The sequence below is a fragment of the Primulina tabacum genome, chromosome 1 (assembly GCF_025594145.1).
Source record: "Primulina tabacum isolate GXHZ01 chromosome 1, ASM2559414v2, whole genome shotgun sequence".
Classification (NCBI taxonomy): domain Eukaryota; kingdom Viridiplantae; phylum Streptophyta; class Magnoliopsida; order Lamiales; family Gesneriaceae; genus Primulina; species Primulina tabacum.
In genome coordinates this window covers 679,866-692,219 of record NC_134550.1, presented here as the reverse complement: position 1 = coordinate 692,219, position 12,354 = coordinate 679,866, and the positions used below count along the sequence as shown (strand labels likewise).

At 35.2% G+C, this 12,354-nt stretch overlaps 1 protein-coding gene and 1 long non-coding RNA gene across 2 annotated transcripts; both read right to left on the bottom strand.

Moving 5' to 3' along the window:
- Positions 1–1,289: 1,289 nt before the first annotated feature.
- On the bottom strand, positions 1,290–3,229 carry LOC142541005 (uncharacterized). Its single transcript, XR_012819210.1, has 3 exons — positions 3,156–3,229; positions 2,262–2,899; positions 1,290–1,834 (listed from the first exon to the last, which is right to left on the bottom strand). It is a non-coding gene; the product is annotated as an uncharacterized LOC142541005 (long non-coding RNA).
- Positions 3,230–5,845: 2,616 nt separating this feature from the next.
- On the bottom strand, positions 5,846–12,039 carry LOC142539575 (AUGMIN subunit 6-like). The gene is made up of 13 exons (XM_075645167.1): positions 11,729–12,039; positions 11,583–11,639; positions 11,374–11,468; positions 10,535–10,685; positions 9,731–9,856; positions 9,485–9,641; positions 9,003–9,063; positions 8,646–8,937; positions 7,821–7,946; positions 7,449–7,604; positions 7,103–7,349; positions 6,545–7,021; positions 5,846–6,325 (listed from the first exon to the last, which is right to left on the bottom strand). Exons 1-13 carry the CDS (start codon positions 11,942–11,944, stop codon positions 6,285–6,287), a joined length of 2,202 nt encoding a protein of 733 aa, XP_075501282.1. The 5' UTR covers positions 11,945–12,039; the 3' UTR covers positions 5,846–6,284.
- Between the last annotated feature and the right edge of the window lie 315 nt (positions 12,040–12,354).

Here is a 12,354-nt window from a genome sequence, read left to right as displayed (position 1 = left end):
AACTCTAGTCTTCACTCATGATCCCCGCAAAATATTTTTGCTTGTAAAAAAACTTATGTCTCACAAAGTCAATGATTCTATTAGCTGTCAAAATTAAGAAAGAACAACAGACTAGCATGTTGTTGTAAAAAGACAAAAATAAGAACAGACTGGCATGTTGCTTATGATGATGCACCGTGGCATGTATTAGAATCAAGGAAAGGCAAAACATGCAAAGATGTCAAGGATGCTTTGAAGGGATTCAAGACTTCTTTGATGAATAGCATATTATTAATGATCCATGATGATGATGACAACTCCACGAGTATACAACTCTAGACAAGACAGAATAAATATTGGCAAACCTCTTGCAAGTACAATCTCAATAATCATATGTTCTAGTTCCAGAACCAAAACCGATTTATTTTAAAGAATGATGACAAATAAAATAGGGGTTTCTTGGAAAACATTTTTAAGCAGTCATTTTAGACTCCAAATATTTAACCATATTGCGAAAAACTAGAAATTTGACTCAACCTAGCACTGCGTGAACATTGACTCAGTTTTTTTCTCAGATATCCGATGCATGATGACCAGAAATTGAAGCAGATACAATCAAGACCAGTTGTCACCTATGTAAAAAGGTCAGTATACAATGTCCCTGGTATCGATCTAGCCAAAGCATTAGAGAGTAAAAATGGCGGCGACAAGATCTTTGTCTCCATATACTTGTCTGTGCATTATCCTCTCAATGGCGGCATTTATATCTGTATCGGAAACTGCAACTCGGGCACCCACGTCTGCACCTTCTCATGCTGGACATGGAGCCCCCTCCTCCCTCTCCTGCTGCTGAACTTTCACAAAGTTTCTTTGTGTCGATTCTAATTGCAGCTTTCATGTCTTACTGCCTTTCTTTATCCTATTAAATATTTAGTGTGCATTTTAATTTTTGGTTTATGTTTGGGGTTGTTCTTTTGTGTCATTTGTGTTACCGTTGTGATTTTTCAAAATTGTCTTTTACTGTGATATATATGATCTATTTGTGTGTTGATTTGAATCAAAAAATTACCATTAGTTCATCACATTCGATATTGTAAATTTTGATCCAAAGATTCAAGAAATTTGGGGAAACCTAGCAATAGTATAACGAGGATCCTCTACAAAAAATATTTAATCTATATCTATACTGATTAATAATGCAAGCTGAAAAATGTGTAAGAAACACCGAGATGCCCCAAGAGTAATAAGTAGGTGGTGTGCAACTATATGGCTCCTCAAATTGAGTCAACCCCCTTTCCGTTGGCTGTTTGTAACCCGAACCTAAACCATCCCCGAGAGTTTGGATTTAAGGGCAATGATTTTCAAACATTAATCGGTAATCGAAATACGTGTTACAAAAATCAGTGCTGAAGGCATGGCACAAAGCTATATTCATCTCATTATATCGTATCAAACAGTACACATGATCTCGAGTCAGACGAAGAAAACCGATACAAAAATATTAATCAATACCAGAGCAATACTAATGTCTATGGGAATGCTTTCTGCTGCCATGGTAAGTCTCACCATTCTTTATGTTCCTTCTTTGTATGACTCTAAAAGCGAAGGAAACAACTCCAATTGCAGCCATAGGATAAAACACCATATACTGGTACAATGCCAATGCAGAAATAAAGGAAAAGTAGCCAGCAAGGAGACAGCCAAAGCTTAACCTGATTTCCCACAAAGGGAAGCCAGGAATGGGAAACAAAAAGAAGTTTAATTCGGGCTTTGAATCACTTATACCATGCAAGATGACACCAGTGATAAGTAAAGAATCCCAAAAATGTGGAAAGTTTTGACAGATACCAATCCGCTGCAGTACGTTATACAATGATATAAAATTACATCAAAAGCTCACAGGAACTACATAAATCATTCTGAATGCTGTCATATTTAGCATAATTTTCCATTAAAATACGACCATCATTTGAGCATATACTGGCTCAAGATTAACCTTTGCACATTCACACTCAGGACTATCACTGATTTATTGATATCAAATAAGATGGATTGAGCAAGACCGGGAAAAATAATATCACGACATGAAAGCAGCCTGCCTAAAATTTTTCTAGGTGTCATAACTCCAAACTCCACTACGATCACTACAATTACTTGCCTTTAAGATAACGAGCTTTGTTAGCAATGAGTTGCTTATGAGCTATTTTCATATTCTTTAGTTAAAACTAGAAATTCAAGCGCTTCAAAACTCGAATGGAAAGATTGTAATAAACCAAACATACCTGGAGCCAAGCTACAAGAGAAGGGACAAACATCAATGCTGCAAGCAAATGTAAAATAAGCAAGCCATGGAGGTGGTTGAAGATTTAGAGGAAGACCAGAAATACTGAAACTTTTATGAGATAAAGAGAATTGAGGAAACTTGAGAACTCATATGAAGAAAAACAATGAACAATTGCATACCCCAACAGTGAGAAATATGTTATACATATAGATTACTTCATCATCAGCCTAAACGACACAATTTATGCTAACAAAGAAGCTAGATTACTTCAGCTTTCCTAGACTTCTTTTCTTCTACTGTAAGGTTCTTCAGCGTAATAAATGCCACGTATTTTGAATTCGCCATTCATAGCACAGCCTTAATGAATTTTATGCAAAAGTTACAAAAAGATAGTCTGTGAATGGCATATACAACATATTCTGAATGCTCTTGAAGTATCTGACCATCCATAGCAGAATGTTCACCTTCAAGATCAACTGCAAACCAATCAAGCATAGAAGTGTATTGATTTGGTAGCATATTTCCAGTCGAATCAGTATCTACTCCCACTTCCAAATATGGGAAAGCTTGATAGAAATGCCGTTCAAGTGGACCACTTTGATAAGCTCTGTCAGATTCGGTACCCAGGGATCTGATCTGCATCAATGCAGGTAACATATAAGCAAGTGTATCCAACAGTGAATATGAAAGTCTAACATTCCGGACTCAATGACAGCATCAAAAGAGTGACTACATGGCAAAATTTTTGCCCTTACTACATACGGCTGCATGTCAACATTTGATCAATATTTCAAAATTCATCACACTTTGAGATTTGTTTTACAATTTTTGGACCAAAAGCTAACTGATATAAGTCCATCAATAAATGCAACAACTGAATCAAAATAATTACATTGTCCAAATTTCCACCAGATAAAAAGGAAATACTAATGGAAAACATCAGATAGCTTCAAAACTCCACATAGAGAGAGAGAGAGAGAGAGAGAGACTTGCCTGTTTGTAGCTTCCGCCGTTCCCAGGGATGAAAAGAACTGGAATGCCATTAAGATTTTTAAGATGCTCGTCAAAATCAATATTTTTCCATCCTTCGCGGTACAGATACAGACCGTACTTTGTAGAAGACATGTTTTCTGGCGTTGATATGGGAATGTATGTAGGATACATGTATGTCATTACACAACCATTTGACATTGGTTTCAATAAGCCATAAAGACCAGTAAGGCCTATCGATACAGCTAAGATAGCCACAACTGCTACTCTTACTTTAGCTTTAAAACCTTTCATATTTGGGATACTTCTAACTCCCACACAAAGAACTATTGTCCAATCACCTGCTGCACGCCGACGTTCCCAACTATGTAAACAACCAAAGATTCAAGATGAAACAAGTAAATCAGACGTGGCAAAATTCATCTCACACCAACCGAAACAAATAAAACAGAAACTCATGAAAATAGTAAAATAATAAGGTGCACAAGCTCTACGGCATTGAAATACTGAAATGTACATCTAGTCCACAACAGTTAACTGGAAGTCTAAGCAAAGATATGCGAATGCGAATCAGTTCACATAGATAAATTTATGCAATTAATCTATATATACCTATAAAAGCGTGGATTCTGGAAATATTTTCCAATTGTGAATGGACGTAATAATGATCATTGATTAACATCTATCAAAGTATCAGAGCTTTTACATATGATATATTAACATCTTTATTTATTTATTTATTTTTAAATCAAACTAACTAATTCAACAAATACAAAAAATAACCTTTTTTATGCAAGTTATGTATTTGGTTATATTTATATTTTTTAAGTGAAAATCATACCGGTAGTTTAAATTTTATATTTAATAATTATTTTATGAGTTTATCAGATTTTATTTGATATTTACCATATAATCTTATTTAAATGAGTTATATTTTACTATCAATATTAGTATCTCGTTAGTTTTGATATTTTTTTGAATTTTGATGAATATTTATCGTTAGTGTGCTTAATTTATGTAACTTATGATTATACATTGATAAAGTCCATAATTTAATTAATTTTTATTTTACTATGCCTTATAGGTGATGTTTGGATATATATTTTTTAAAAATTTGTTTCAGTTCATTTGGTTCGATATATTGTGCTACTTATAATTTATTTCATAACATAAAATTAACAACTTTAATTTTGATTTGACAAAAAAATTGAAAGTAAATTATATAAGTTCTTAATTAATTTATTCATCTAACATAACAAGAGAATAAATTCAAATTAATAACAAAATGATTCAAATTGTTTTTTTATAAAATCAAAATTTTAATTTTTAGCATATAATTGGTATTTACGTGCATCGCACGTGCTTCATGCTAGTCTTAGAAAATAAACAAATCAGCAGAAATGGGATTAAATTAACAGCGGAAATCACATTCCTTAGACCGTTAGACGTGGGTTTTTTTTTTTTTTTTTTTTTTACCTTTTCTTAAGTATAATTTGAGAATAATGGGAAGAGGCAATATTTTATGATGATATTAGCTAATCATGGCTTCAAAAGATGTGAATATTTTGTATTCTCCATTTTGTTCTTTTCTTAAGGTTTGGAGATATTGAATTTTTCAAAATTTATTTTTGACTGTATTTAATCATGATTTTTTTTATAATGAAAAACCGGCCATCATTATTCATTTGAGTGCTTAATAGATAAATAATGAGGTTTATAAAAACCAAGTTAGTGGATTGTTAGTTTTCAACTTATTTTGGTGATAAATAATGAGGTTTAAAAAAACCAAGTTAGTCGATCGTTAGTTATCAACTTATTTATTTCACTCATAATAATGCGGATAAGCTTGTTAGACTTCGAACTATAGTTAAGAAGTGGCATTTTGAACAAACGAAAAGGACACGGTGTGCTCTAGTACACATCCATGTCTATGTAAAACCATTTTTTACTGCCAAATTACTTATTACACGCTAGCATGCTATGAAGAACAACCTTCTCCTAAAACCACCAATTTTTTTAGTGGCAGAACTAACACAAAATAATCGAAGAAAGTAGAACTTGGTATAAGATATTGCGTACGCATAGAACCTCCAAAGAACGAGTACCGATCACCAAATTTCAATTCAAAATGTTAAAATACTGCTAAAAATACAAAGTTTATCATATTAAAATACGCAGCCCGTCAGAATTTTTTTAAGCATGTCAATCCTTTGAATTCATATATCTTCTAAAAAACATTATCCTCTGGTTATCACCGCCCAAATATTCAAAATTACAATATTTATACAAATCATGGGGTAACGTATATTATCCACTAAATAAAATCTATGCTGACCAAGAAATACAAGGGTTCGGCCAAATTTCACGACACATTTATGCAATCCAAGTATCCTCAACTATTAGGCATTTCTCGGAGGACAGAGATGTAAACCGAGTCTCTGAATGCAAATCCAACACTTGACGAAAAATTGTCGAGAATACACATTGTTCATACAACTTCAATATAGATACATGCAACTTTCTTGATGGTAAAAATTTTAAAGAAACAAAATAAAGACAAGTGTCAGAAGCAGGGAAACAAATTTTCGGTAATGAAAATTCATCAAATGAAGCAAATATCAATACACAAATTAATACATTAATGTATATCTAGCTGGCAGATTAGAATGAATCTTACAATCTAACAGGTACATGATTCATGAAGAGATTGAACCTAGCCTGCCAGACTCCTTAGATTTATATCCCGGTATCAGTTACCTCGTTCACGCCTTTCCTTCAAAAAATGTGAATCTGAACAAACATGTGTGCCAATCTTTTCACAAAAACATAATGTAAATCTGCAAGCCCAGTTTACTGCTGTAGTAAATAACCAGATCAGCTATCCACAAGCATGCAACAGTAGCAGGAGTAGACAGAACCAGGCAAGCAAAACATCAGGGAAGTATTTTTAGTTAAACAACGGAGGGAAGGAATTCCACTAAAGAAATTATCCATTATCTCTTGAAGACACAATCTTCTCGCTCTTTTATTTTCAATGTTCCATCAAAGCTGTTTCAGTCTCTGACAACGGTGCTGCACCAACAAGATATTTAGATTAAACAATTACAGTATCGGAGAAATATTCACCTATAGGGAAAATATTTAATGAAAACAAGAAATGAATAATTATAAACCTATTTAACTGGGAACTGACCAAATTTCATTGAAAACTGGAAAAAATTCAAAAAAAACTTTGGTACAAAGAAAAAAATAAAGCTAACATTAAGAATGTAATGTCGCGAATCAACATACCAAGTAAATCTTCATAAGAATCGGCCATAAGTGCTACATCCATTAGCAAAGGAGGAGAGAAAACTTGATCATGAACTTCATCCATATCATAGAAGGACCTATGTGCATCAGAAACTGATGAATTTGAACCAACCGTAGAAAGAAAACAGTTCACCCCATCAAATTCATCAAGTGAATCCAAATCATTTAACATATCTGCCACTCCACTATACTTGCTTCCGAGATGAATGTCGTTTGGGTGTATTTGAATCATGGAAGAATTTGCTTGAGATTTGAATGACTGTCTACCCTTTAGTGAATCAGGCTTCTTATCTTGCCCAGGACGGGAGAATCCAGACACAGAAATTGGAACAAAGAAGTGTTCGGAGCTATCATCAGAACGACTGTCTTGGAACGATTCCAAGTTCCATGATTGAGATGAAAGGGCAGCTTCTCTGACAGATCTCTTTAAGTTTTGCAAGTAAACAATATCTTCATCTGCAAAAATAATTGAAAACAAAAAAGTAAGAATGCCTTCTATCATACGTAAGCCAAGAAGGAGAATAACAAATCACAAACCATGTGGTGGATTATCCACATGACTGATTGAAGGAGGCTGCTCCAGGGGCTTTTTATCTGTCATGGTTTCTGTCGGGTTGATTTGAGTTGCAGTTCGCTTTTGTGTGTTTCCACCTTTCCCAGAAGAATTTGGAGTCAAACTAAATAGCTGTGGAAGTTTTAAAGTAGGGGGACTAGCTGATACGCTTTCCAGTTGAACAGATGAAAGTCTAGAGGTTATTTCAGCAACCTCATCAGAATCATTTTCCTGGTCATCACATCAACTTATAAGGAGCAGATTTTACGGAAGGTCAACTCAAGAGCTCGTGAAATTTAGAAGACTATGTACGAGGAAAAATAAGCTTACCAATGCCCTTCCACTGTTCTGTGCCTGGACAGGCGAGGTAGATCTAAGCTTCATAAGAGGAGGAATATTGGAAGACATACCATTAACTTCTTCTGTAAGCTCCATGATCGAGTCTTGTATAGCCGGAGCAACATCTTTTAGTTGATTGATAAGCACCTGTACGTATTCACAATCTACGAAATCAACAAATGACTTAACCACTTCACAACACATAAAAAGAGAAAACAAGCCCAGCTGCATGTGGTGTAAGTCTCAAAGGACCATTTAGCATAAGGTGCAAGCTTCATGGAACAACCATCAACAGTCTGAACAAACTCGTAAACTCTGCATCACAGCAAACACATAAAGCACGTCAGTTAAACCATTGCCCACCTGAATGCTATCCAGGTGCTGCCTATGTTCAGCAAGGGTTGCAGCCAAAGATTCAGCATGACTGCTGGCACCACTATCATCCACCCTCTGTAGGAGCGCTGGACCCTCACCATCATTTGCTTTGGCCTGTGTCAAAATTAGAGTAAAAATGTCATCCAAATGACAAGCATAAACCGTCAGTGTGGTAAAAACTTGAAAAAAACAACACTTGCAACTCGTTCATTATTCAATGACTTTATAAATCAGAATAGTTTCTTCAAGTACACACTTTGAAAATTCATTTAACTGTAAAGAAGTATTTTAAGATAATGTGCAAGCCAATTAGCAAATGAAAAATCCATGCAAAAGAAGCTGCCACTCCCAATTCCCAAAAACCAATGATGTAGCAGCTTCATACACTGGTATTCCGATACAAAAGAAATTAAGTGGACCTATTAGGTCAAGAATAAAACAAGAACTCAATTTGATACAGCAAAGATATGTGTGCACATGTTTTATACTTCAACTTACATGGAGCAACAGAAATCTCCTATGCATGACCTATTATCAATTCACCAATCTCTCCAATAAAATCTTATCCGAGTCACTCATTTCATACATCTGTCTAAGACACTGTACAATTTTAATGAACAACGAGAAGATGGAATCATAATACCAAGGACACAAAATACATTTGATAAAAGGAAATTTAGGACTGGTTTGATCAGGAATGTAATCACGTCAAGAACTATTCATAATCCAAATTCACAATAAAGCAACTGATACACTGACTGAAGAAATTATTTGCAAGCAAGGAAATAACTGGTTCTGCATAAAGTAGTATACCAATTGGAGTGATTGCTTGTGAATGCGCTGCAAAGCATGGGTCCAACGTCGCAAGACTTCTGCTATGTCAACAGTAGGCTGCCCTCTCATGTTTCTTTCATCTATCCGAGGAAAGTTTTCTTCATTTCCACGAGAGAGTGAAGAATCAGAGTTACTTTTTCTCTCATTGTTTAGACCTTCATGTAAACCCTCCGTTTTCTCGGTGTCTGACCATTCAGGAGTTAAATTAGCAGATGGAATTACCGAACTTTGATCCATCGCTGCTACCAGAGATGAACCAGATATGCGATACCTGAAATGATTGTAAGGCATAAATTTAAGGGGAGCTAAAGAAAACAATGAAGTTACTAATATCACCTATGCTCACGATGGGCTATAAGATCCTCGATTGGGCCTGAAGCAAGAACCTCATGTTGACCTAATAAGATTGAACACAAAAAACTGTACTCAGTATTCAATGAGATAAAAACTAATAGGTGCTGCTGATTACTCATTTTCCAATCAAACTAAACTTTTAGCTGGCTGATATCCATTGAACTAACAAATACAATATATCACATGTCAAATCACATGGCTTGAATCTTCAACAGAAAATACAGATTTTGAACACGGATATCAAAATTTAATAGCAAACGCCTCATCCTGTCTCATATAAATTAAAAGTAAAGCAGGAAAAGTAAGTGAATATAATATTCTTCACAAACTAAATAATACTGCAGAAATAAGATTTTTGCCCAAAACTTGAACTGAGTTGAATTTTATTGTAGGATTCCAATACATAAAACTGAGGGACATGAAATGTTAGAAATTTAAGAAAACCAAAAAAATATTTAACTTACTCTTGCGAGATAGCAGTGAGTCCCACAAACGAGTAGCTCTTTGAACCATGTGAGAATTCTGACTAGAGCTGGATACAAGTTCATCCCAGATTTCACCATCCAATTTAACTTTATTTCTTAACTCGTGCAGTTTTTCAAGCTCTTGCTGCAGATACGCCTGTGAACCCAGAAAATATGTAAGCACATGTCCATCCTTGATACACGATCTGATATAATACACAGTATATCCTCACACGATATTTTTACCTCTTCAGCACAGAGACCACGAAACTCTGCTGTCATTTCATGTGCCAAACTGGACCACATGGCCTGCCTTTGGACTGCGGTTTCTGCATTTTTCAGAAATCTTCTTCTTTCAAGAGCTATTCTAGCCTGTTTGTAAATACATTAAAATATTATAATGCTTAGACGTGTAGGAACGATTAAACTTCTGGGCTGATTCATTACAGTTAAAAAAAATCCGACAGGCCTCTATAAGCTAAAATAAATCTCTAGATCCACTTACTTTCTAATTTTAAAAAAGCTTTGGCAGATTGTTTAGTAACAATTTTGTCTAAACTACAAGTAAATATCATTAGTAACTGGTATCAGATGGCTAATAAAGAGGTAAAAATATCAAATGACAAGTAACTTATTAGTTTCTTCCTATCTTTGTTCATGTCTCATATGAAAACTAACTGTTTTCAGAGAGGAGAAAATTCACGTGGCAAGAACATACTGTGGACAAATAGAGAAAGCTATGAAAGATATAGATCGGTCTTTCAGCAGTAAATCAACGCAATTATAAACGTAGTTAATGCATCTCAAAGTAATAGTACCCGGTTAAATCTAACTTTCAAGATACTGATTTTTAAAAGCAACGTTCCAGAGTATGCAAATAATTAAATGGGTAACATAGCTTTCATAAAATGAACTCAATGCACCAATAGGCAGGTGGCAGGAGTGGGGTCAAAGGACGAAGAGTGAGAGGGAAGTTGCGGGCTGTATCATCAGATGATAAGAGAATCCCGTCATCTCATTGTTTATCGGCAGAAAACATCAAATGAATACCTTGGTTACAGGAAGTAGTGTAGCTGCGTGAGAGAAAGCTACATCAGTCAGGGGAGCTGGAAGTGGATTTGATGCTACATCAGGTGCGAATGTCCGCCTATGAACTTCCCTCAAAGCATGCAGGGAGAGTTGCCATAAAAGTTCGACGAACCTGCAATTAGCATATGTAAATTCCCATTGACAATGGCATCAAGTAGTCACCAGTTCATAAATGCCTCTGAGAAGCTATTAGATGCAAATACGGCAAGAATATAATCCAGGATTTGGCATAAGAGGATTCTGATGAAAACAATTTTCTGACAAGATCTCAGTATCTATCAACTGAAATGGAGCATCAGAATTGCCAGGAAAAAAAAATAGAAGCTCCCTCCATACAAGAATAGCATTAAAGGTGCTTTCCCAAAGTTGTTACCATGTAGAATCAGATGTTGTTCTAAGTAAACTGATTGTACCATATTTTTAATATTTGAAACTGGGGATAGACTCTTTCAATCTCTTAAATAACTAAATCTACCACAATTTATGCCAGGAAAAAGTTGCATTAATTCCCACTTATGCTGCTGTAGAGAGACATCATCAGTCGCGACATATATGCATTAAGATAAAGATCTTACACAGTAAGTTGATAAATTAACAGCGCTGTCCAAAGTCCAAACCATAAATATTTTCAATTAGCTTCTAATAGCTTTTTTCGAATTTTGCATTACCATGATTTGGTCAGTAGTCACACTACCGTAGTCCAATGATAGTGTTTCATTGCTACCACATTTCTTAAGTATCAGCGTCATAACATCAGAAAGACAACTAATTCCATCCCTTAATCGTTCACGTAAACTAACCTCGGCCCACAGCAAGTTGCGAGCGATGAAACCCTCGAATTGCTCCTGGGCAATGCCCCTTGTGATTCCAGCTCACTTATAATCCCTTGCACGACCTAAATGTTTCCCCAACACCCCACACATAAAGAAACAACATTAACAACTCAGTCCATAAAGAAAAATTCACCCATATAAAATATATATGATCAAAGCACTGAAATAAAATTCACCTTCCGAAAATCTCTGGACTGAGCGGAATCAAAAATTGGCCACACCTTGTCAAAATCCTGCAATAAGATCCACACTTCAACACATCCAATCCATCATAAACAATTTAAAAAAAAAAACAAAAAACAGAATGGTACAAAAAAATTGCCTTGGCGGATTGAATTGGACCACGGAGGGAGGACAATATGAAGTACAGAAGCTGTTCGCCCAATTTCGGATTCGAATGGCGGAAGAGGCCGATCCGAGGCGTGCCGCTGTTGGAGCCGACCCCGATAACGTTCGGATCCAGGCCGAGCAGCAAGCAATTCGTGTACATTGCACTCTCCAGTTCTATCTCCCGCTCCTTCTCTCTGTCCATCGTCATTCCACATGCACTCTCACTCGCCGTCGGATCGGGTAACTTTGGTTCTCCGATTAGATTTCGTTTCCGCTTTTACTTCATGTCTTTTTCCAAGTTTTGAATTTAACATCAGCTCCTTCGAATTATTCTAAATTATAAAACCCGCCTTTTAATTTTGGAAAATACATTATAGCCTAGGTTGACACCCTAGTGTCTAGTATCTTTTTAATTAATTAATTTTTCAAAAAAACTCCAATTGGTTTAGTGGCATCTTCAGTTTATATTTCCAACCATTCAAATAATTATTCGGATGACAAAATTATTTATGTTAATTTAAGAAATTATTCAAATATAATAATATATAAGTATTGATGATCAATAATGTGTTAATGATAAAACAATATATTTTATTTGACTATACAATTCGTGATTTA

Coding starts and splice junctions, on each gene's coding strand:
- LOC142539575 (XM_075645167.1), bottom strand. CDS start 11,944: ATGACGATGGACAGAGAGAAGGAGCGGGAGATAGAACTGGAGAGTGCA. Junction 10,686..11,373: donor GCAACTTGCTGTGGGCCGAG/GTTAGTTTACGT, acceptor TGCTAATTGCAG/GTTCGTCGAACTTTTATGGC. Junction 7,947..8,645: donor ACAAGCAATCACTCCAATTG/GTATACTACTTT, acceptor ATTTTGACACAG/GCCAAAGCAAATGATGGTGA.